The sequence below is a fragment of the Dryas octopetala genome, chromosome 5 (genome assembly GCF_963921425.1).
Source record: "Dryas octopetala chromosome 5, drDryOcto1.1, whole genome shotgun sequence".
Lineage (NCBI taxonomy): Eukaryota > Viridiplantae > Streptophyta > Magnoliopsida > Rosales > Rosaceae > Dryas > Dryas octopetala.
Window position 1 is genome coordinate 9,125,143 of NC_141370.1, and position 26,991 is coordinate 9,152,133.

Below are 26,991 nucleotides of genomic sequence, written 5' to 3' on the forward strand. Positions count from 1 at the left end.
CTAGGTTTTGAGATGACGATCACCAAAGCCGAGCCGATCCGAACTGGGAATGGAATGGACTGAGTTGATGTGGTGATGTGGAGAGATCCACGTCTGATCGTGATCGATCATTGGTCCGGGCCGAGCCGAACCAATGGTTGAGATGATCAGGTGGTGACAAGATTGTCGAAGCACGTCTGATCGTGATCGGTCATTGGGCCGGGCCGAGCCGAACCAATGGTTGAGATGATCAGGTGGTGACAAGATTGTCGAAGCACGTCTGATCGTGATCGGTCATTGGTCCGGGCCGAGCCGAACCAATGGTTGAGATGATCAGGTGCTGACAAGATTGTCGAAGCACGTCTGATCGTGATCGGTCATTGGGCCGGGCCGAGCCGAACCAATGGTTGAGATGATCAGGTGGTGACAAGATTGTCGAAGCACGTCTGATCGTGATCGGTCATTGGTCCGGGCCGAGCCGAACCAATGGTTGAGATGATCAGGTGCTGACAAGATTGTCGAAGCACGTCTGATCGTGATCGGTCATTGGTCCGGGCCGAGCCGAACCAATGGTTGAGATGATCAGGTGCTGACAAGATTGTCGAAGCACGTCTGATCGTGATCGGTCATTGGTCCGGGCCGAGCCGAACCAATGGTTGAGATGATCAGGTGCTGACAAGATTGTCGAAGCACGTCTGATCGTGATCGGTCATTGGTCCGGGCCGAGCCGAGCCGAACCAATGGTTGAGATGATCAGGTGCTGACAAGATTGTCGAAGCACGTCTGATCGTGATCGGTCATTGGGCCGGGCCGAGCCGAACCAATGGTTGAGATGATCAGGTGGTGACAAGATTGTCGAAGCACGTCTGATCGTGATCGGTCATTGGTCCGGGCCGAGCCGAACCAATGGTTGAGATGATCAGGTGCTGACAAGATTGTCGAAGCACGTCTGATCGTGATCGGTCATTGGTCCGGGCCGAGCCGAACCAATGGTTGAGATGATCAGGTGCTGACAAGATTGTCGAAGCACGTCTGATCGTGATCGGTCATTGGTCCGGGCCGAGCCGAACCAATGGTTGAGATGATCAGGTGCTGACAAGATTGTCGAAGCACGTCTGATCGTGATCGGTCATTGGTCCGGGCCGAGCCGAGCCGAACCAATGGTTGAGATGATCAGGTGCTGACAAGATTGTCGAAGCACGTCTGATCGTGATCGGTCATTGGTCCGGGCCGAGCCGAGCCGAACCAATGGTTGAGATGATCAGGTGCTGACAAGATTGTCGAAGCACGTCTGATCGTGATCGGTCATTGGGCCGGGCCGAGCCGAACCAATGGTTGAGATGATCAGGTGCTGACAAGATTGTCGAAGCACGTCTGATCGTGATCGGTCATTGGTCCGGGCCGAGCCGAACCAATGGTTGAGATGTGACTGGAGAAAGATGATCTCCAGATCTGAGCCGAACTGATGGTGTTCGAAAAAGATAATCTCTCGAATTCCTGGTGGATCTCAATGTCGGTTCGGATCGGACATGGGTAACCCGGAGGTAAGAGCCGATCTCAGATGTACATGTTGTTGGCATTTGCTGAGCTAAGATGATGACACAGATGGCTGGGTCTGACCAAGTTGACCATCAAAGAGTCTGAGCAAAAATGGGACTTGGTGTGCCACGTGTTGGTCTGTGATTGGCCATTGAATCCATGTGGATTTATCCACAAACAGTAATTGTTCTAGTTTTTTTTTCAGTATATATTTCAATTTTTTCAGTAATAATCAATTCGGTTTTTTTTAGTAATAATTTTCAGTAATCGGTCGGTTTTTACCAAAACCAAACTAACTTTTTTCGGATTTTTTCGGTTTCTGATTTCTGATTTTCGAATTGTGAAAATCAGTATATCAAACCAAAAAAATTCTATCGGTAGTTGGTTGGTTCGGTCAAAAACAAAACCAAATGGCAGCCCTAATCCAAACTGTTCATATTTTAGGTCCCACTTTAAAAATCACCTTTATAAAAAAACTCCAAAATCAGAAGTTATTTGGTATTTGATCATAAAAACAACTATTTATATGCTTTTATTTAAAACAATGTTCATCTATTTTTTTTTATCACAGTTAAATAACTAAATAATTTCTAAGTTAGTTGATTCGAAGTACTATGTTATTTTCAAAAAGTTGTATTGAAAGTCTATAGTATTACTTTCAAAGAATTGTATTGAAAGCCATTAACTTTTGAGAAATTTATTAAATGATGAACTTTCATGGATTTTAGAGTGTAAATCATGATATATCAAAGCTAATAATTCTCCACCCTCCTCACTATAGATTTAAAAGGATTTCTAATATTAAAAAATTATATACAAAGTGATATTTGTATTTTTTTAATAACCTCTTCATAAATTCAATCTGATTAAACAAAACTATGGGAAAATTATTGTAGTATATATATAGGCATAAATTCAATTTAGACACATAACTATATATGCTATTTTAACGAGGTCCACGAACTTTCAAATATTTCAAATATACACCTGATTTATTATGTAAATTGAAAAATGAAATTTCATCCATCAAGTTATTGAGAGATCAGTTAAATGTCAGCTTGCTTTTTGCTAACGGGGATTAATTGGCGACGTGACACCAACTCAGCATACATTTCCCGCCAAATGAGCAACACATGTCCACTTGACACGAGCCCACACACCCATCACCTCTTTCCCGCTCGTCGAACGCTCTCCTGACCATTTAGTCTCTAAAAAACATCATGTTTTTCCCCAAATTCGAATATAAATCTCTCACTTGTGTTCAACGAGCGAGAAATAGATGATGAGTTTGTGGACCCGTGTCAGGGGTTAGGTGGACCTGTGTCACTCATTTGGCGGAAAATGAGCGACATGGGTCCACCTAACCCCTGACACGGGCCCACAAACTCTCTCTCTCTATTATTATTAAATTGTGGGCCCGTGTCGCTCATTTGGCGGAAAATGTTTGCTGAGATAGCGCCACGTTGCCAATTAATCCTGGTCAGCAAAAGTCAAGCTGTCATTTAACTGATCTCTCAACGAATTAATGAACATAAATTCATTTTTCAATTTAGATAATAGATCGGGTGTATATTTGAAATATTTTAAAGTTCATGGACCCCGTTGAAATAGCTTATATAGTTATGTGTCTAAATTGAATTTATACCATATATATATGTATATATATATATACATAAATAAGAAGAAAATGTATCTCTTAACTAATTAGAGGCTGATGCTCATTGGAGAGCATAAAATAAATAATGTATGTATATACATAAATAAGAAGAAAATGTATATCTCTAAACTAATTAAAAACTGAGAAAAATTAATGGGTGTAATCGATACACTATAACTAATATAAGTTATTAATAAGTATCCTTCATCAACAACCCTAAATATGTGTTTTGAAATATGATTAACTCTAAAGTATGTATCATATTTTAAAAATAGTCTATGAACTTTATAATGAATTTTAATTTGGTTTATTAACTATAAAAAATGTCAAATTGGTCTATAAACTTTTCAAGTTGTATCAAAATAGTATAAACATTAAATTTCATTGAAAAATTTAACGAAAACTGGTCATGTGCACAACAAGTGACCACATTTTCAGGAACATTTCAATTTATTCATTACATTTTTATATAAGTAATTCCGTTAATCTTCGAAAATTAACGTTTGTACTGTTTTGATACAACTTGAAAAATTTATGGATTAAATTGACACTTTTTATAGTTAATAAATCAAATTGAGAATTAGTGTAAATTTCGTAGAATATTTTTATATTTAACCAATTAACCCTTAAAAAATTTCTCAAAAAAAAAAAAAAAAAAAATCTGTGATCGGACGAAATAAAATTCAGGATTGACGTCAAAATAAGTGGGCCAAGACTGCCAAATTATATAAGTCAGCGAGTCAGATGGTTACTGTCTGAATTGCTTTTCATTTGGGCTGCACTTCCACCTTCCTCAGAACCTTCCTTCGCTCTTTGCCTTCGAAGAACTATCTTTCTAACCTTCCTTTTATTCCCAACACGCGCAAATTTTCTCACTTTCTTGTGCAGTCTTCATCACACGCCTCCACTACCCAAAGCACTACTTTGTTACCACCCATTTCAGATCAAACAGCAGTGAACTGGATATACTTGTTGGCTATGACTGTGTGAGTTATACAGTTTGGTTTTCTGGTATTACAGTGATTACAACCCACAACGAGTTCATGGCGGAGAACAAGCGCTACGGTCTTGGTAATCAATTGGGTCAGTTTGATGCTTTTCTATAGTTTTTTTTTTTTTTTTAAATTTTAAGATTGACTTATGGTTTTTGTGATTCATTTCTTGTGTTACTTGTCTATATGAATATTTTGATCCAAGTTGAATTCTGGTGTTTCTTTGTTACTTTAATTTCTCATAAAAATGAGATTCACTGGTAAAATATTCTTGATTTATAGTTTTTTTTTTTTTTTTTTTTCCCCTGAGATAGGTTTCCAGGTAGTTATTCACCCTCTCTGTTTGGCCATATGTTTGAGGGTGTTAAGCAATACTCATGTGGAGCTTGGTGCCTAGTTTATTTGAATAATTCTTGCCAAAATAGGTTGAAGAAACCTTCTCTGTCAGTCACAATGATGGAAGGAATTTCATCCAGACGTTGGCTATGAATAATTGGGCAACCTTGATAGTTGTATAGGAATGACTCAAGTAGTCTCAAAGCTAGAGATGGCAATATTTGGTGAACTCTGTGGCTTTTGGAAGCTCTCAAAATAAGTGTCTTGCTTTATTCCTAGCCAATATAAGTACTGTGTGGCCTTTTTACAGCCTCTTTGCATTGTAGAGTGACTGCGACCATTATTATGGACCTCAAGTCTCCTTGGCAGCCATTGCAAATTTTCCTTCGTGCCTCAGTAGTATTCATTGCTGAATGTATACTTAAGAACAACTTCCTCAATGATCATTAACTTGGGAATGAGCTCCTTATAGCCACTTCTTAGGCCAATCTTGAATCACAGTGGTAATAGCTGGACACTCTCTTTGATCTTCATTCATTCTGGAAAATCAATCAACAACCCTATTGCCAGGACCTCTTTTATAATTGATCTCATAGTCAAATCAGAGAAGCTTTGTTAGCCATTTCTGACGCAACGGGATGGTTGATCCAAAAAATACTTTAAGCTTTGATGTTCATTCTAATTATGGAATGGTTCCCGTATAAGTACAGTTTAGTCATTGCCATTACAAGTTGTTCTCAATTCGTAGTACCTTTAGGTCAGGAGGAGTTCATCTTGTAAATTATCTTTCTCTTTTAGCTTTAAATTTGTCTATAATCATTGACTCTCTTACTTGACTCTCTCATAGTTTCGTTATGTGGATGAATGAAGCATTTTAGAACTAAGTTAGTGGTTTGTTTATCTCATTTCTATGGAGATTAATTAATTTTGATATGATTGGATGCAGATATTGATCAAATTCTCTTAGAAGCTAAACATCGATGGCTACGCCCGGCTGAAATATGTGAAATACTTCGAAATTATAACAAATTTCGTATTGCTCCAGAGCCTGCAATTATGCCACCGGGTATGATTTTTCAGCTGCATTGGATTTGTCGATAATATATTTATAGAATTTCCTTCTGCCAGATGATGAAGTATTACTTTATAACAATTTTGGCTTGGTTTTTCTAAATTAATTTCTTTGTCCTCCTGGGACTTTAGAAAGGGCTTTCACAAATTTGGGTACTTGTTTCAATTTACTCAAATGTTTTCATGGAAGGCATGCTCTTGGTCCCACCTTCCTCACCCCTTTACCTTCAGAAACGATTGTAGTTAAGCTTGCATTTCAACTGGTATATGTGATAGCAATCTGTAAAAATTGTCAACCAACAGGACGGATTATTATGTAGAAATTGCATGGTAGTCACCTCTTGAATGCACTATATTTACATGTTTGTCACACTGATAAAGTGTGGGACAGGCTTTGTAGTTTTTTATTTTGTAAAAATCAATTTGCTATAACATTCTAAAGCACACCTTTTTTAAGTTTATTTTGCTTTGTGCATCATTCTCCAAATAATTGTTTTGGGATGTGTATAGAAACTTCTCCTCATAAGGTTTTGACTAGTGATTATCTTATTAAGAGGAGGAAATTTTATGTCAGTTAGTATTTGTGTCAAGAAGCAATTGAGTCAGTTAACCTTATCTTTTTACATTGCCCTCTGACATGGGAGTTGTGGTGTTTTATATTTTTTTTGTTTGATTCATGTTGGGTGTTACTGGCATTGATTTTTGAACATATAGGACTCAAAATTTTCATTTTTCAGGTCATATATAATAACATTACATGAAGTTCTAAGTGCATTTACTTTGCATATATCATTGCAAGTTTTAAATTCTATGAGATTATGAGATGTGTATGCACCTTGTTTTGATTGTATTATTTTGAATTTTATATAGGTATATATGAAAACCTACTTTGGCTTGACACTCATCATTTGTTTTAGGTGGATCTCTTTTTCTTTTTGATCGGAAGGTGCTGAGATATTTCAGAAAAGATGGCCATAACTGGAGGAAGAAAAAAGATGGAAAGACAGTGAAGGAAGCCCATGAGAGGCTCAAGGTAAGGATCAAAGGTTATGTTATAGGTTTTACGTACCACAGATGGATATATTATAACAAATTGAGTGTCAAATTTGATTGAAACATATTTAACCATGCAGCTATGTTCTGGTAACTTTATCTTCTGTAACATTATATTCTATGAGCTAGGGGTGTGCAAAAATACCGAAAAACCGAGTTTCGAACCGAACCAAACTGATCGGATTGGTTTGTTTTGGTTTTTTTCATTTTCGGATAACAAACCGAACCAACTGATGATGAGTGGTTTGGTTTTGGTTTTTAATATTGAAATTTTCAGTTTAACCGAACCGGACCACCACTTATAATATATATATATATATATTCATTTTTATATATTAATTGGTTTATATGTGATTTTAATACCTATTATAGAGTAAACCAAATTTCTTATTACAGTTTATATATGTTTGTATATGTTTATTATAGTTTATAATTTATAGTTTATAGTTTATTTAGTATATAGTTTATACTACTATATAATTTATAAATTTATAAGTTTATACTATATGGTTTTAATACCTATTATTAGAGTAAACCAAATCCTATTATAGTTTATATATGTTTATTATAGTTTATAGTATAGTTTATAGGTTTATAGTATATGTTTATAGTATAGTTTATTCTTTATAGGATTAGTCTATTATTTATAGTTTGTATATATAATTATATACTATACCACTAGGGTATATATATATATTAAAACAATTATAGTTAAAGGTATATGATTTCGGGTATATAGTATAATAGTATAGGTAATTAGTATAGAGTATACTAGTATAGGGTATGTAAGTATATGAGATAAGGTAAAGGGTATAGGTCCTATATGATATGAGGTTTAGGGTATACCAGTTGTTATCCGGTTTCTGGATAATTGAACCAACCGAACCAACCGAACCGATATTTTCGGTTAACCAAACCAGTTGGCTTGGGCCAGGCTTGATTTGGTTTTGGTTCTCGAATTGGCCATTTCGAAAATGTTGGTTTGGTTATGGTTATGCTTTTGTGGTTCAGTTTTTCGAACCATGCACACCTACTATGAGCTAAGAAATTTGACATAAATGGAAAGCATTGATAACAAACCGACATAGGACGGAAGAGCTTTGGTATAAAATCAATGTGGGACAAACTGACATGTTGACTGTACCTAAAATTTGATGTGGTGGGCTAAGGCCTAGGGAAACAAAATTGTGGCTTCAAAGTATACAAGGGTGGATGAGATTATATTCTTTAGGAATTCGGTGTAAAATGAAAACTTTATGTTAGGAATGCAAACAAAGCGCTCTGCTTGTGAGTACTCTTGATGGTCTTGGGCAAACCTGGGATTGAAGTCAGCTTATTTATAGGATCATCAAAGTAAATGAGTTGAGTTCAAAATCGTCTTTCCCAGCAAGCCAAGCTTGCGCTGAACCTTGAGGTTGGTGTTAGGCTTCAGCTCAATAAAAATCTAGCCAGCCTAGCCAACACCAGTTCAAAGCTCAACTTGTTGTGGCTACTTTGCATCGCTATTTTATGCCAAACTAATTTAGTATAAAGGAGCACTGGTTCCAAACTAAGGCAGGACAATGTTGACTGAATAAAAATTGTTGCTTAGGAAAACAGTGGGGAAAGAAATTGGTTTAGAAGTTGATTAGGTAGTGGGAAGATTTACATATTAAAGATTAAATGTCTGGCAAAAGCTCAGTTTCTTATGATTACTCAGCGTTTGGAATCTTGGAATTATGCTGCAGAGGTTTCTTGAAGCAGCTAAAAGGGGTTATATGAGGTTGTTCTTAGAGCATTCTTAGTGGTCTTTTAGTTCCTCTTTTTTTTTTTTTTTTTCTTCCTTCCCTGTCCTCCCTTTTCTGTGCATGTGCATGTGCATGTGCGCATGGATGAAGGAGCTTGATTTTCTCAAGTTTTTTGTAGCTTTCATCAAGAGTTATTTTGTTGAAAACTCCTTTGTTTTCTAATTAAATATATTGAATAATAATTGTACATTCTTTCAGGCTGGAAGTGTTGATGTGTTGCATTGCTACTATGCCCATGGGGAAGATAATGAAAATTTCCAAAGACGCAGTTATTGGATGCTTGAAGAGTAAGTTTGTGTTTTTTAAAAGCTTGTATGCAATGAATCTATTAAAGATTTATGTTTTCGGGTCTTAGCACTTAGCAGTGTGCAATGCTCTCTCTCTCTGTGGGTGTGTTGATATGTGCAAGCTTGCACATGCAACATGCCTATGACTGCCTGCTCATTTTGAACATTTATAAAAATTGAAGAAGAAAATCAAACGTAGTAAACATTTAGTCTCACATGCTAATTATTCAAGTTATTGTGAAATTTTGTATCCATGTCTTACCTACTTGATCACTACTGCAGGGAACTCTCGCACATAGTTCTCGTCCACTACCGGGAAGTAAAGGTAATGCTTTATGCTATCATTTCATTTGTATAGATTTCGTAATTAGTTCATGAGTTTCTTTCACCCTTTAGATTATTACCATATTCAGATCTCTGTTTGGATTTAAAATATCGTAGGAGTTATTGTTATGCCAATCCATTGTATATGTATTATTTGTCATTCAAAGCAACTGGGAACTTTATACATACTTCCAGAAATGTATTATGTTGATTTGGCTTCAATGTTTGTGATTCATGTTTGAATCAATGTTGAAAAAGTATTAGTAAATTAGGCACTAGTCTAAAAGCATCACCAAAAAAAGAAAAATAGAAGTTCCCTCTCAAGGGCGTTAATAAAAGTTGGTCGACTTATATTCCAATCAATCTGAAATAATTAAAAGGAAACTCCTCGTCTTGCAATCCTAATTCCATGACTTGTAATTTTTTAGTGTGAATCCCTTGACTGTTAGAAAGAAGAAAATAGATGAAGGGAAGAGAAAAGTGTGAGGGTACATTAATAAAAAGGAGTCAAGTAACTTTTTCTTTCTTTTCTTTGAAATTTTGAAGTGGTTGGTTCTTCATCTACAATATGTTCCAGGGGTGATTTTATGGAAATTGAATTATGTGTGCATATATATATATATATCTATCTATATATAGGATTAGTAAATTCCAAAGGATTTTATCATTTGAACCACTGTAAAAAATTTGTTCAACTGATTACCTAGCTGACTAATTCAAGGGGCAGCTCCACCGACTCCATTGTAAATAGAATTTAGTTTTCAATGATGAGAAACTTGATTCCTGAACAATCTTTGAATTTTTAAAGTAAATATTTGATGTGGCAAGGACCAAGGCCCTGATTTCAACAATTATACTCTGCTAAGTGCATGAGCTTAATGATGAGAATGAATATCTTATTCATGGATTCAGTTCTTATGCTTATGCTATCTGGTGTTTGAAAATAGGGTTCTTGTTCATTTCTTGTTGTCATTTTTGTGATACAGGCCTTCATGACCATACAAATTAATTTAAATATAGGAGCTTCATATATTAACCTTTTACTTCCCTTATGGATATCCATGTTCTGTGTATTCACATTTGTTTTTATAACTTGATCAGGGCAATAGGACAAATTTTAACCATATTAAAGAGACTGAAGAAGCTGTTCCTTATTCCCACGAAACTGAAGATATTGCACCCAATTCTGAGATGGACAATTCTGTTTCTTCTAGTTTCAATCCAAATAATTTCCAAATGCATTCACAAGCTACACCCAATTCTGAGATGGACAATTCTGTTTCTTCTAGTTTCAATCCAAATAATTTCCAAATGCGTTCACAAGCTACCGACACAACAAGCTTGAATAGTGCTCAGGCATCAGAATACGAAGATGCTGAATCAGGTGTTTTACATTTGGCAATTTTTTTTTTTTTTTTTGCATAGTTTGTCAATTGTCATCAATTTCTTTTTTTTTATAAATATTTTTGAAGATTTGTTAAACTAAACTCTTAGATTGCTCCCCTTGATTACTCATTTTCCAGCTTTACCTTCTATATTTTTCTTGTATTTATCATTATTTTAACTTAACATAATATATGATTCAGCATATAATCACCAAGCAAGTTCTCGGTTCCACCCTTTTCTTGAACCACAACAGCCTATGGCTGAGAAGATCAATGCGGGATTCTCTGATGCGTTCTATCCCATGTCGTTTTCAAGTAAACTTGTTTCCTTATATTTTTCTAAACCTATGTTGTCTTTCTCAATACATGAGTGCTTTTAAATTGATAATATTTGTTGAATTATATGGCATACCAACTTCATGGTAAAATTATTGACAACAGATGAGTATCAAGAAAAATTGTCGGCCATTCCTGGGGTGGATTTTAGCTCACTTACTCAAGCATATAAGAGTGAAGATGGTAATGATGCTGGAGTGACCTATGAGCCCAGGAAAAATCTTGACTTCCCATTATGGGAGAAGGCCTTGGAAAATAGCGCTACTGGCATCCAATCTTTTCCTTTTCAGCCATCATTTTCAGCAACACAATCTGATGCAATGGGAATCATCTCTAAGCAAGAAAACGAGACAGCTCACCTTTTCACAGACAGTTTTGATAAAAAGCTGGTGTATGGGAGTAAACCAAAGGTCCAACAAGCTTGGCAGGTAAAGAGCATTTTATATTACACATTTAGTGCTGCTGGCATCAAATATGTTAATTCTAGGGCCATGAAATTACAAACTCTTGTGTGATAATTTTCAAGGATGGTAGATACTTATGGGAATCTGGTGTTCCATTTACAAGTGGATTCTGGGGGAACATGGATGTAGTATGGTTATGGAATCTGGTGTATATGACTTCCTCACAAAAGATGTTTTCCCAACAGTAGTTACGTAATCTTAGAATTCATTTACAGTGACACTATTAAATGTCATGGAAGCTAGTTATACTGAATCTGGTTATGGGTAATCAAATTATTCAAACTGTCAAACCTAAGCAAGGAGTTTGACAAATATTTGATGTCTTATTGTTTCCAACGGTTCTAACAATTTTTGAGATATTAGTTGCATTTTTTTTTTTTCTTAAACTGTTTCTTATATTGCTGGATATCTAGAACATGCTATGATGAAATTTATTTTGATGAAAATGATCAATGTAATTTATGTAAGGATAATGTTGGGAGCTTTGATAGCACTTAAATTATCACCATATATAGGTTATCTGGTCATCCTTTCCGTTTTGTGAGTCATTTAATCATGCAGTTGGCTAATGCGATGGTTCAACATAGTTGAAGTCTTCAACATGCTCATCTTTTGCATTGGAAAACTTTTGGGTGGTGGTTATTGTTGCCATATATTGATAATTTATTTATAAATTACATAGTTTGTTACTGGAATTTAAATAGTTTATTTATTAATTTATATGAATGTCCTATCATTTTCCATTAAGCATACTAAGAATACCACAGTTTATGGAGGGGAGTGCTATTTGGGTTCCTCTACATCACTCCGGCACACCTGCTGGAGGTTTATTTGCGCTCCCCTTTATGGGTTGTTCTTTCCTCTTCAAATTAATCTATTTGTGTTCACGGTTTTGTTTGACTTGCCAGCAGACTGCAGAAGGCAACTCGTCATGCTCATCTAACTGGCCTATGGATCAGAACTTGCATTCAAATACAGGATATGATGTAACTACTAGGGTCCATGAAGGAAATGATGCTGCTGATTTACTCAATTCCCTGGGGCCTTACCATATGGATTCTGACAAACAAAATAATTATTCTTTGCAAAATGACCTTCAAGTACAGCTTTCAAACACTGAGCATGAATATTATCTAAAGTCCATTTCAAAGAGAAATGAGGCCATTGAGGGAAAAGCCCATCACGCTTCTGCTATGAAGCCTTTGTTGGATGGCTCATCCACTGAAGGCTTGAAGAAGCTTGACAGTTTCAACCGATGGATGAGTAAAGAACTTGGAGATGTGGATGAGCCACAAATGCAGTCCAGTTCTGGGGCCTACTGGGATACTGTTGAAAGTGAGAATGGCGTTGATGAGTCCAGTGTTCCCCTGCAAGTACGCTTGGATAGCTACATGCTGGGGCCTTCTCTTTCCCAGGACCAGCTCTTTAGCATTGTTGATTTCTCACCAAACTGGGCATATGAAAACTCTGAAATCAAGGTATCATCTTAATCTTCCATACGCCCTACTATTATATCATCTTAATCTTTGAATATATCATCTGATCTTGGGAAACAACGGAGGGATTTAAAGAGTGTTGTTCTCTCGTGTCAGAGTTATATTCTAGTTTCTCAAGTACCGAGATATTTTCTCATGTATTCCTCATTTTTTACAGGTTTTGATCACCGGAAGATTCTTGAAGAGTCAACAAGAAGAAAGTTGTAAGTGGTCATGTATGTTTGGGGAAGTTGAAGTTCCTGCTGAGCTTATAGCAGATGGTGTTCTTCGTTGTTATACACCCGCACATAAGGCCGGGAGGGTTCCTTTCTATGTGACATGTTCCAATAGGCTAGCGTGTAGTGAAGTGAGGGAATTTGAATACCGAGTCACCCAAATTCAAGATGTTGATGCTAAAGATGATTACAGTGGCTGCACAAATGAAATACTTAATATGCGCTTTGGAAAATTATTGTCTCTAAGCTCTACTTCTCCAAATGTTGATCCCTGCAGTGTAGCAGAGAATTCTGAGTTGAGCAGTAAAATTGGTTCATTGCTGAAAAATGACAATGATGAATGGGACAGGATGCTAAAGCTTACGTCAGACGAGGACTTCTCCATGGAGAGAGTAGAGGAGCAGTTGCTTCAACAGCTACTTAAAGAGAAGTTGCATGTATGGCTCTTGCAGAAGCTGGCTGTTGGTGGAAAAGGCCCTAGTGTACTAGATGAGGGTGGCCAAGGTGTGCTACATTTTGGAGCTGCTCTTGGCTATGATTGGGTCTTACTACCCACAATAACTGCCGGAGTCAGCGTCAATTTCCGTGATGTGAATGGATGGACCGCACTTCATTGGGCAGCTTTTTGTGGCAGGTGAGCAGCTAAAAAAATTCTTTCTTGTTTTTGATGTTTGGTTGTGGTATGTACTCATTTCTATATTTTTCTCTATTATCCTTCTTCCGGAATGCAAGATAACATTTCATAGCCTGCTGTTTTACCATAAACTGTAACATCTTTTTGATAAAGAAACTGTAACAGTTTACTGACTTAAAAAAATGTGTATGAATGAAAAAAAAAAAAAAAAAAAAAAAGAATGTGCAAAGCTATTGTAGGAAGAAGAGGCCCGACGAGGCTATTAAAAGTGTAGTAAACTATGCAGTAAGTACCCCAGGGAGAGAAGAGGGTAAGGTTTTTTCAGAAGAAAACCATCCTTTTCCATGAAAGCCTTAGCCATGGATCAAGAGAATGCATTTACTTTTTATCTGGTTCCGATCGTTATTCCAGAACTGCTCAAATAGGACAGCTCTCAGAATCTTTCATTAGATCTTCATTCTTGTTTAGTTTTGTCTAATTTTCTCCTTTTTTGTTTCTTTTTTTTTTTTTTAAATAATATCAGAGAGCGCACAGTTGCTTCTCTCATCTCTCTTGGCGCAGCTCCCGGAGCATTAACAGACCCAAGTACCAAATCTCCTACAGGAAAAACACCTGCGGACCTAGCATCTGCACAGGGACACAAAGGAATTGCTGGCTATCTTGCAGAAGCTGCTTTGAGTGCCCACCTTTCATCTCTTAATTTGGATATCAAGGAAGGCAATTCTGCAGAGATTTTGGGAGCAAAAGCAGTACAGACAGTTTCAGAACGAATTGCATCTCCTATCAGGGATGGGGATTTAACAGATGGGATTTCCCTGAGGGATTCTTTAACTGCTGTCTGTAATGCTACCCAAGCTGCTGCTCGTATTCATCAAGTGTTCAGGGTACAATCTTTCCAAAGGAAGCAGTTGAAAGAGTATGGTGGCGATAAATTTGGAATTTCAGATGAACGTGCACTATCACTTATTGCAGTTAAGTCACAGAAGCCAGGGAAACGTGATGAGCATGTGGATGCTGCTGCAGTACGAATACAAAATAAGTTCCGTAGTTGGAAGGGTAGAAAAGAATTTTTGATAATCCGGCAAAGGATTGTCAAAATTCAGGTACATTTTCATGATTCTCTTGTTAATAAGATTTTTGCTGCTGTTTGATTTTTCAGGCATTTTATCTTCCCTAAATTCTTCCATAAGCATTGTTCCTTACTCAAACCCTTATCTTCAATTTTAACTTCCACCTTTCTTGATAAAAGGCCCATGTAAGAGGCCACCAGGTGAGGAAAAGCTTTAGAAAGATAGTCTGGTCCGTAGGAATTGTAGAGAAGATTATTTTGCGTTGGAGACGAAAAGGAAGTGGTTTGCGTGGGTTCAAGCCAGAACAACTTACAGAGGGGCCCAGCATGCAAGTTTCATCCTCAAAGGATGATGATGATGATATACTGAAAGAAGGAAGGAAGCAAACTGAGAAAAGGTTGCAAAAGGCACTTGCTAGGGTGAAGTCCATGGTTCAATATCCTGAAGCAAGAGATCAATACCGTCGGCTGCTAAATGTTGTCACTGAGATTCAGGAAACCAAGGTAAAGAAGAGCCTCTCCTCTTCCCTGCTCTTTGGCGTTTAAAACATTTATTTTTGTGCTGGTGGTTTGTGTCCATGGAAATGTGGTACACTGAAGAGTATGGATAAACACTTTTAGGTAGTGTTAGTTTCGCGATTTCCATTGCGAGGGAATGAGAGGCGTCTCATTCCAATGCTTGGAAATGTTGGGTATGGAAATGGCATTATCAGGACACTAATGAAATTTTTATTTCTGGAAGCATAAATATAAGGGTATAGTTGTTATCACTTATTGTGAAGTTATAAAAAGGGAATGAGATGGAGAAACTCACCTTGTCCTCTAGAAATACAAAACCCCCATTTTGTGGGTTTTGGATATTCATGGGAATGGAATACACACCCTTCCTTTCTCATGCTTGCACTTACCCAACATAGAAAAAAAAATCTCTTACCTATTCCCAAGTGAGAGTCTATATAAGGCCATTAGGCATAGCTTAGGGCATTTCCTCATGGCTTGACTTCAGCTTGGTTCTCATTCATAGAGTGGATGACCCAATGTGCATGTTTTAGGTTGAGTTATAACCAAAGAATATATAATTAGAATTTCTTAGTGACCCCTGTTTTTTTTATATATGTTAGGGAATGATGAAGCTATAAATGAAATATGTACATGTCTATTTATAATATTTAGTTATGATACTTTGCTCCCTTAGTTTAAGAATTTTTGTATAAACAAAAAAGCCATAATTCATGGGATGCAAAAACTCATTATAATTGTGCAACTGTAAATATGCAGTTGACATCAGGGTGCTAGTCTTCAAATGGTACCTTGGGATATTTTACTTAATTCGTCTGATTGGGTTCTTGTTGAATGAACTCTCTGATTTCACTGATGTTGCAGGTGGTGTATGATAGTGTTCTGAATAGTGCAGAAGGGAGTACTGATATTGATGATGACCTTATAGATATTGAAGCATTGTTGGATGAAGACATTTTCATGCCTACAGCAGCTTCATAGTGATCTCTGGTTCACCCTATCCTCTTGTAAATTCTGTTGTGCATCAGTTGTACTAGATTCTTTCTTTGGTATGACGTCAGTTGACTAGATTAGTATCAATACATGCATTGCCATTAAGAAAAATTCTCGTGTAATATACCTGCCAATTCTTTTAACCATTTGTCTAAAAGCATGTTGGCGTAATGCTGTTGTATGTGTTTAAAAAGAGGGGTGCTTAATAAATGGAAGCGTAAAGGGAAGAATACTTGGCTCTATCCTCAGAAGGAGGAGCTCCTCCAACCCCATCTCACTAAAACATGTCTTTTTTGTCTTCAAGGGATGGAGCCAAGTATTGTTCTTTCAGATGGATTGCAAATAACATTTTCATAATGGTCTCCTCTTTTTTGGAGGGCAAGCAACTTTTTGGGGAGAGCGAGTAGCAATGCTTTAACCAAAGCTTTGTTGTATTTAGAGTGTTGATATTTGGACCCAACAAATTTATTTTTAGCTCCAATATTTTAATGAAAATACAATTTTCAATTCTACTCTAATGCTATTTGACTAAAAAAGACATAATTTAATAAAAATAAAATAAAACAACTCACTTACATTTATACCCAACATCATTCTCTACTCAACCCTCTAAAAATGCTAAACCCACTAAAACACGCTCTATATTATCCCTCACTCTATATTATCCCTCATCCATGCAAACAAGTGTAGTGTGGGACCATGGTTTTACAATTGTAAGGACCAAGAGTAAATAAGGAAGGACCCATAAAATAACTAAGAGACTTGCTCCTTATTTCAAGTGCAAGGTCCATAAAGAAGTGACAAAAGGTATCAGACCTCTAATTTGTGTAAAAAAGGGGGGACCGTGACAAATATAACATAGGGCCATAACTTCTATCAAAGCAAGCTACATCCATCTAAAGCAATTTAAGAGACCGTGCGAAATGAGCAAAGAGCCACGGACGATCAAGGAACCAACTCGATGGACCGTTGTAGGATCATGTATGTAATTCACATGTAATGCTTGTGGAATCAAGATGAGACATATCCTTCTTATTTAGAATAGGTCCATGGAAAATAATAAGACAAGCATAGGACCCTTGGAACTAAATGAAAAGGGTCGTACAACTCAGAGAATGAGACCTATGATTATATGAATCTAGGGGAACCCATAGACAAGGAATCTTCATCAATGATATATAAAGGGACCGGAGGCATAAGGCACCATAAATTCAAAGGACCCATTAAGCATGGAGCAAAGGGTAATCACCCACACAACTGCTTAGAAGGGCCGGATGCATCCGAACCCGCGGATACATCCGAATTTGCGGATCCATCCGAACTCACAGACACATCTGAACTTGCAGACACATCTAAACTTGCAGACACATCCGAACTCGCGGATCCATCCAAACTTGTAGAAGCATCCGAGCTCGCGGATGCATCCGGGTTTGCATCCAAAGCCCACGGATGCATCCAAATGTGAATCCACGGAGGTATTTTCATACACCCGTGACCAATGGGACCTAGGAAATCCACAATGGATTAGAACACCAACTCCCATATGGATCAAAGTGGCTTGAATTCTTCCAAAATAAGGATTCAAGTATAGGAGTTCACTCCCACAAGGAGTATACTTCCCGGTGACTACAAGTTTATTAAACTTATAGTCCTAAGGCCATGAGGTTTCCTCCAAACCTCTATAAATATTCCCTCATATGTACAAGATCAAGGTAATGTCATATATGGCTCCAAGCTTATTTACTTGGTTTTTATTCAAAGACCTTATTGACTTGATTGTCGGAGGACCCTTGGCCAGCACCACACCGGTACCCTCTTACCTCCAAGGGTTTTTTCATGTCTTTTTTGTAGGATGTATAAGTCAATCAACAAGGTGGTGATTTTATGCTTCAACAATTGGTGATTTCATTGAGAGTTGAACTCAAGAACTTTTTGTTTCGAGTGGCTCTCTAATTTATTCTACTGAAATAGTGTAATCTAGCTCTTGATAAAACGCGATATTTTCGCAATCTTACATTCCAACAATAAGAATACAAATAAGTTCCAATCCATATTTGTAAAGGTAGAAAATAATTTTTTATAATCCGGCAAGGGATTTTCCAATTTAGGTATATTGCCATGATTCTCTTGTTTATAAGAATTGTGATCCTGTTTTATTTTCCAGGCATTATATCTTCCCCAAATTTCTTCCATATATATATAGCATTGTTCCATACTTGAAACCATTGTTGAAATTTAACATTTAGCTTTCCTTGATATATAAAAGGCCCACGTAAGAGACCACCAGGTGAGGAAACATCATAGACCAACAGTCTGCTCATGGGAAATTCAAAAGAAGGTTATTTTGGATTGCAGACAAGAAGGAAGTGGTTTGCATGGGTCCAATCCACAACCCAGCATGCAGAGTATGCAAGATTCATCCTCCAAGGATGATCCTAATTTACTGAAAGATGCATTAACCAAGGAAATGTTGCAAAATGCACTTGCAAGGGTGAAGTCCCCGGTTCAATATCCTCAACAAAGAGATCAATACCGTCACCGGCTGAATGTCATCACTGAGATTCTGGAAACCAAGGTAAACAAGACCCTTTCGTCTTCCCTCTCAATTCCCTCATTCATTTTTTATTTTATTGAACATTAATTTTTTTCCCTCTCTTCCCACTAATAGTAGGAAGTTAGAAGCTTTTATTTTATAACTAGAGAAATACCTGCTTTAAACGTGTGGATTAGTTGTACTTTGGGATTTCATTCCAACATTTCAAATTTAGGCTTGGATTGAACTAGAGCTGAGAGGGGGAGTCATGTACTAGATTAATATCATTTAATCAGTTGTCTTATATGTTTAACAAAAGGGTGCTTCTATTTGAACCCTTAATTTGCTCACTCAGTCAACTCAATTACTGATGTTGCAGGTGGTTTGTGACAATGTTCTGAATGGTCCAGAAGGAACAACTAATTTTTATGATGACCTCAAAGATCTTAAAGCATTGTTGGACTTGGATGCATATATGAAGATAATTTTGTGCCTACAGAAACTTCAAAGGTGACCTCTTGCTCAACCTTTCCTCTTGCAAAATATGTTTCTTTGTCTGCTCGCAAACATATATCTTTCAGTTTTGTCAATGGATGTAATTATGTGGTGGTATCGTACTAGTAATAAGCTTCTTTGGCTTGATTGCTCACTTAATATAACACATTTGTGTTGTAGATTTTCTTAAAGCAAGGACATCCCGTACCTCCTATTTCACCTGATTGGATCAACGTACTGATGACAATCTTATGAGCAACTATCACAATTAAGGGTCCCTGATGATCATCAGTTCAGACATAGCAACGAGACAATCTTATGTTTATCTTGATAGTGATTGATGTTAAGCATTAAAGCTCTTTTTGGGAAACTAAACAGTCATTTTTTATGTATCTGACAGTCTTTTGTCTTTTCATTTTTCTATGTTACCTGGTTTTTCTATGCTCTCTGGTTGTATCTAGAAAACTGTTATTGATCTTGGGCTAGTGTAATCTTGCTTCAGACTTGGTGTTGATCTTGGGCTAGTGTAATCTTGGATACTCTATTTAAGGGCCAAGGAGAAGGGGGAGCTCTCGCGCTCAAAATGAAGGAGGATTGGAAGATGCAAGTGTTTCACATGCAGGAAGAAATTATTGAAACAAATCAAAGACCAAAAAGTGCCATCATCAAATTAACCAACTAGATATCGAGATTAGAATTTCACAAGCACATATTCTTATTTCTAGCAAGTCCATTTGATGATGAGGAACCTTCGTGTATTGAAGAAGCTAAAGATGTCAAGGAGTGAAGGAATGTCATATGGATGAAGAAATGAAGGCTCTTAAAGATCCCAAACTTGAACATGCACATCTTATCACTTGTAAATGGGTTTACAAGTTGAAAAGAAAGGCAGATAGATTTAAAGCCAGATCGATGTTCGTAGTTTCTGTCAGAGTTATGGAGAAGATTTTGAAGAAACTTTTAGTCCTATAGCAAAAACATATCCAGATGTGGATATGTTTTTCTAATAATTCTGCAGGTGTTTCTTGGTGCAGTAAGAAACAAGATACAATTCTCTTTCTACAAGAAAAGCATAATACAAGGCTGCTACTCTTGTTTGGCTTCAACGACTGATCCAGAATGTCTATTTACCGATTCACAAGTCAACTATCTATTTAGGGACAACCCAAGTGCTATCGATCAAACTTTAATTGCATCAACTTTAATTGCTGTAGCACCATGTGTCGACCAAGTGTCGACCATTTGTCGATCATGTGTTGATCATTTATCGGCCATCATTTGTTGACAATTTGTTAATCATTTGTCGACCATTTGTCATCGACGATCAAATTTCAGATCTGAAACAACAAAATCATGTCGAAATTTTATAGAACAACATATTTAGATCGGAGTTTGTTAAACTCAGATCTAAAAATGAAAAAATTGATAGAAAAATCTAAAATTATTAAAGTTCTAAAGTCTCAATCCAAGCTTTTTTTTTTGTTGCTCAATAATGAATACAATGTTCTTGATAATATTTTTTCTCGATTTGTGTCACACCCCGAACCCGGTATGTAACAGAGGCACCTACCTTGAATGTTCCAAGACATTAATATTACTAAATCAAGCATTAATCCCTCAAAATACTCAAGGCGAGTTAAGCTTTTTGAGTTTAGTACAGGTTGGATCAAAGATAATAAATAGCAGAAAACATGTGAAGTAAAAAATAGAACTTCTTTATAAAACCAACCCCCAAGGTTACTGTAGTTTATTACAACATTGAAGAATTAAATAAATTCGAAATACATAGCAAGCATAGAATAAAGATTTCAAAAATACGCAAACGTATAATCAAAATAAATAACTTAAAACCATCTCCAATCAATGAAGGAAAAATAAAAAAACATACTCGACATGATATATCAATTAAATAACAACACCAATTAAATCAAGGAAGTTGACAAGACTCAAGATGCTGCTCTGCTAGACCCCGTCCAAGTTCTTTTCTTTACCATGCTCGTAGCTATAAAAACATCTAATAAATAAGGAATACAAAAATAATATAGGAGTAAGCATTTCATACAATCATAGCTTCCCTCAGGGGACCCTGCTAAGTTTGAAAACCATAAAACCTTTCCCAGTGAAAAACATAGTGTAAATCCTTTTTTCGTTGAATTCTTAAATCATTCAAAACAAGTTCTTCAAACATTCATTTGAAATCATTTTCAAAACATTTATGACTCGGCTAGCTGTACAGCAATATGACTATAAACATGCAAATTCACAATAAATCATTCATAGTGAGAATACCATAACCACAGAGGTAGGGATTTGAGAACCGTACCACCTACCATTTGATCAGTTATAAACCCTAGCTTCGCACAAGCACACGTCAAACGTATTGTCTTAGCTAGGCACCCCATAACCTTGATCGATCACTTCTAGAAGGTTTAGGGACTTACACCCAGGGTTATGTGCGAACAACGCTGCCCTTACTCTCAAATCATAGCATATTATAACAATTTAAAAACACAAACACACACAAAGTGCATAGTCAGAAATGTAGGATAAATCCCTCTACCTAGAATCCAATGTTCTTCACATATTCTTTTTCATTGCTTATGCATCCTCATCCGTCTCGAATCCATCGTTTTGTTGTCATGTCACAAAGAAATCCTTCGATAACTGGTGTTCCTAGTGTCCGACAATATGACAACTTAGTCAAAAGTTAAGTTCAACACAATCTCGTTATAACCAATCCTTTTAGGTCACATGTCCCTAAAAACTCTAGTCCTAATTAAGTGGACTAAACTCTATTCTTTAGGGTTTTTAAGTTTCAAGTTTTATCTTAAAGTCAAACCATTTGACTAATTGCTTTAATTCAAAGCAATTTCACAAATTAATTTAGGTTAGAATAAATCAAACATAAGTATTATCAAAGTATTTAATTAATTATTATTTTTTCAAAATATTCCACTAATTAATTAAGTTTGAATACTAGCTTAAATCCAATTTAATCTCTACCATAGGGTCATGCTAAGCCTAATAAGTTAATAGTCTTTAATTAAATTTTCAAATTAAGGTTACAACTAATCATGCTTAATTAACTAAATAAATTAAGCAATTAAATCTCCAAAATAAACTTAGGCATGCTTAATTAATAAATAAATCCTACTTGATTAATCTAAGCATGTAACCTAATATTAAAGTTTAAGAAAAATAAATAAAGCCGAAAAATAAATAAAACACTTACCCGGTTGTAAACCTCCAAAGTTAGACTCCACTCCTAAGGACTCCACCTCCTTGGCAAGCTCTCCAAAAGAAAACTTTTCAAACTATGAGAATTTTCTTCCCTTTTGGTATATCTCTTCTTAGATAGACTTCCAAAGAACCAATGAGTAAGTAACTATAACTTCACTTGGTGGTGTACGTGAAAATGAAGTACAAGAATTTCTATTTATAAGCACTTGAGGGTGAAAAGTTTCTCTAATTTTTCAATGTGGGATATGATGCACAAAAGTGTAAAAAACACAATAAAAACTCTAATTGGGTCAACACAAACCGGCGGGTCGCCCGGATTATGAGTAAAAATAGGCCGGGTCACCCGTCACTGTACACACACGGGTCAAGTAGGCTGGACTGGGTCTGACCGGTCTTCAATTGAAATCAATGGCCAAGATTGATCTTGGTTTAATGAGGTGGAACGGCCAAGATTAAGTCGCGGGCCTTCATTCCGTGTAATGCGGCGTACGACGCTTCCGTGCGCACGCCCGTGTCAGAGCCATAGTGCGCCTTGTCAGCCGCTCCAGCCAATTCGCGCACGCCACATGGATGCTGTCAGTCCCAATCAGCATCCACGTCAGCTATTTTTCAATTTCTTTTCTTTTCCTATTTTGTTTCTAATTTCTCGAACTTCGAAAATTCACCAAAAATAACTCAGGACTCCAAATAATTCCTCGAAAAAGCCTACGGACTCGTAATGATGAGTACCAATTTCCTATAGCCTCAAAATAGTTAAATCACTTACAGAAAAATTATGAAAAATCTTTCTCTCATAATTTAATTATGAAAAAAATAAAATAAATAAAATAATCACCAAACTCTTGGATTTCCTTTTTCAAAATTCACTTCCACCCAACTAAACTCTAGAACCACAAACAAAGGTCTTGGTTAGTCAAAACAAAGTTATGAAAAACTCTAATTCCCTTAAACAAACTTTAAGAATAAGGTTAGAAGGTTTAAGTAACAAAATTAACATAAGCCGAAAATTCAGGGTGTTACAATGTGTCAACTATGTGTCGACCATTTATCAGATCTAAAACAACAAACTCAGATCAGAACAACAAACCAAATGCCACCAAATGACAACAACAAACTCAATGCCCAGATAATTAAAAAATTTTGGATGTGCAAGCGAAGCTGGTATTGACTTTTGCTGGCGAAGTCATTGCCATGCCCTCCCAAGTACACCTTCATGAACGACGACAACCCTCCAAACACATCATCACGTGCTTGTCTCTGTCTCTCGAACAAGAGGATTTGCAAGCTGGGTTTGGCTAACAAACCCAAAAAACCAAGAGAAGCCCGAGATGGAGAGTTGAGTGAGAGAGAGAGAGAGAGAGAGAAAGAGTTTATATTTCATATCTGGAACATCAAAGAAGACCCAACAAACTAAGAAAAACCCGAGAGGGAGAGTTGGGTGAGAGAGAGAGAGAGAGAGAGAGAGAGAGAGAGAGAGAGAGAGAGAGTTTATATTTTAGATCTGGAACATCAAAGAAGAAGAAGAGGATGTTGATGTGGGTGGGAGAGAGAAGGGCATTTTTTGTCCGAAAATGGGCCAAAGAACTATAAAAGATAAAGATGAGAGGGAAGGGCTAGAAAAGATATTGTTGTATTAAAAAGGGCTATTTAATGAAATTTCCTAGAAATAATGTGTTGATGATGACTTTAGAAACTCAAACCAAATTCACTTAGCCCACTTCAAAAAGTGCTCGTGCGAGATTAAGTCCAAACAAATAGAAAATAACCCAGCATTACGAACAAAACGAATCTTGTGTATTTATGCCAAAATTCCTGCTTGTTGAGGGGAAACAATACGACAAAGAGGTTAGGCCATAACCAAGGGTTTAAATTTTGAAATTTTCGACAAAATTTCGATTTGAGGGAGGGTCAAAATCGAAACGTATAATCGTTGATTTTTCGTGATAATTTTGCCAAAATCCTTGAAATTTCGGCAAAATTTTCGGCGGGTGAGATCGAGGGAGAATGAGAGGAAGGAGAAAGAGATGAGGGTGAGGGTGAGGGTGGTGATGGAGATGCAGAGAGAAATATAGAGAAATAAGAGTGTGTGTGTGTGTGTGAGAGAGAGAGAGAGAGAGAGAGAGAGAAAAAAAAAAAAATCAGAGACTCACAGGCAGGCGCAGCAGCGAAGAAGGAGAAGAAAAGATAGGAAGGAGAGAAAAGAAAAGTCAGCCACGGGAAAAGTAAAGGAAGGAAAGAGAAAAAAAGAAAATAAAAAAATAAAAAAAATAAAGAAAAAAAAAGAGAAAAAAGAGAAAAAATTATTATTATTATTTTTTTTAGGGTTTGGGGCTTTTGGGCAATTGGAAAAAAAAATGATTTGGGGTTTCGTTTGGCCATTTTGGGGTTTTGGTTAGTTGTTTTTAAACCCTAAACTAATTAAAAATATTTTTATATAAAAAATAATTAAAAATATTCTAATGGGCCTAAACCTTAATATCTTATATTATATCTTAAACAATATAGAGTATAGATTATAAAGTATATACGGTTTAGTGTATAGATTATAGAATATAAATAATATACTAATTTCATTTATTTATTATACTAATTTTATTTAACAGCATTTACTTTCAGCGCGCATTATATTCATCTTATATCACATGAAACTTACTATATAATTTGATTTCTTCAATATTTTTTATCAATATAATAGATAATATGTTTATTTAACATATGGTAAAGTTTCATTCAAAATTTTCATATTTTGATAACAATTTCCGTCGTTTCCGTCTAATTTCTGTCGAAATTTAAAAATCTTCGAAATTTTCATCGAAATTTCCTCGAAACCCAAAATTTTATTCTTTGGCCATAACTACCACAGTCTCTCCGTGCGAACCACGAACAATCACACCCGCACTACCTACTCCCAAAACAGGATCAAAAGCACAATCCAACTTGAAAACAAACTTAAAAAAGAACTCTCGATCAAGAAAGAGACTCGACAAAACTTAAATAAACTGATCGAACCAACTACCTTCCAGCTTGATCAAAAGTATGTTTTAAATTTTTTTTTTTTTTTTAATTTATGGAAAGAGAAGAAACAAAATGACGGCATAACTAAAAACTGAGACAAACGCTAAATAAGAGAGTCATGAAGGCGTCCACTCAAGCACTGGATTACTCGGCCGGAACCATAAACAAACAAGAAATAAACTCGTGCGGTATTTTGCTGTACGTTTGACGTTGTAGGTGGCGCATGATAGCGTTCCGAGTGGTGCAAAAGTGACGGCCAATCATATACATTGGAAAAGTTTTGTGGCGCAATTTTAGGAGATGTGTATACTGCATGGGTTGGCTTACTAGCTTACATCTTCACACTTGTATATGAATGGGTACAAAATATGGTTCAAAAAGAAAATGAATATGGTGATGAGCTAGTGGTCCTAACTCCTAAGATATCAAAGTATTTTCTTTTGCATATATCACCAATATTTTTGTACTAGTTACTTTTTTTGGCCGTTTGATTTTATATATGGTAATCAAACAACGCCTGCATGCATGGCTAAAAAAAAAAGTGCTTTAATTATAAACTAAAAATGAAAAAAAAAAAATTTAATCAAAACTGTCTACCGAATTTGGCAATTCTTGTCAAGCGCTAGGCATATGCATCTGCAACCTAACTTGCATTTGAAAGCTTTATCTGCAACCTACAACCTCCATCTACGACTTAAAACATATTATCTACAACTTAAAAAAATACATTTGCAACCTAAAAAAGACATTTGCAATCTAAAAATGTGCAAATGCAGATGCAAGGTGCATTTGCATCCACCGAGCTCTCGCTTGCCGAGTCCTCAGTACTCTGCCGAGTGCCCCATAGTGTTTGTTTGTTTTTTTTTTTTTTTTTTCACTTTGCACGCGCTTACACAGATAGATTGGAGTTGAACTTAATTTTTAATTAAAAATTAGGAGTAATTTATTATTAAAAAAACAAAACAAAAAAACAAGGCTTATTTACACCATTGCCCCCTGTAAGATACACTTTTTTTCACTTTGCCCCCTGAAACTTAAATCCTCTCAGTTTGCCACCTGAACTTCACAAAGTTATTGCAAAAGACCCTATGCCGTTAACTCTGTCAATTTTTCCGTTAAAATAGCTGACGTGACACCTATATGGCATGAGTGAGACCCTTTTTTAGTTATGTAAAATCCATGTGGACAAAAAAAATAATTTTTAAACTAAAAATAATAAGATCCATGTCAATTTTTTATAATTTTGCTTGTCTACATGGATCTTACATAACTAAAAAAGGGTCTCACTCATGCCATATAGGTGCCATGTCAGCTTTTTTAACAGAAAAATTGACAGAGTTAACGGCATAGGGTCTTTTGCAACAACTTTACGAAGTTCAGGTGGCAAACTGAGAGGATTTAAGTTTCAGGGGGCAAAGTGAAAAAAAGTGTATCTTACAGGGACAATGGTATGAATAAGCCAAAAAACAACGCATGCATGGATATTTAAAAAAAAAAAAAAAAAATACTTTTAACATCTCAAAAGATAACTAAAAAAATGAAATGCTATGCTTTTCAAACCAAAAGCACCCT

At 36.2% G+C, this 26,991-nt stretch overlaps 1 protein-coding gene across 3 annotated transcripts; it reads left to right on the top strand.

Annotated features, from left to right (window-relative positions):
* The first annotated feature begins 3,953 nt into the window (after positions 1–3,953).
* On the top strand, positions 3,954–16,648 carry LOC147284059 (signal responsive 1). Of its 3 annotated transcripts, none has more exons than XM_086243058.1 (13): positions 3,954–4,258; positions 5,450–5,569; positions 6,492–6,607; positions 8,613–8,701; positions 8,984–9,026; positions 10,127–10,409; positions 10,612–10,725; positions 10,852–11,174; positions 12,119–12,688; positions 12,864–13,555; positions 14,079–14,658; positions 14,805–15,128; positions 16,008–16,648. In XM_086243058.1, the coding sequence occupies exons 1-13, from the start codon at positions 4,219–4,221 to the stop codon at positions 16,122–16,124; spliced, it is 3,411 nt and encodes a 1,136-aa protein (XP_086099184.1). In that variant the 5' UTR covers positions 3,954–4,218; the 3' UTR covers positions 16,125–16,648. The 3 variants fall into 3 exon arrangements, with proteins under 3 accessions (XP_086099184.1, XP_086099185.1, XP_086099186.1); XM_086243059.1 differs by having other exon boundaries at positions 12,122–12,688; XM_086243060.1 differs by having other exon boundaries at positions 3,954–4,246.
* Positions 16,649–26,991: the final 10,343 nt, after the last annotated feature.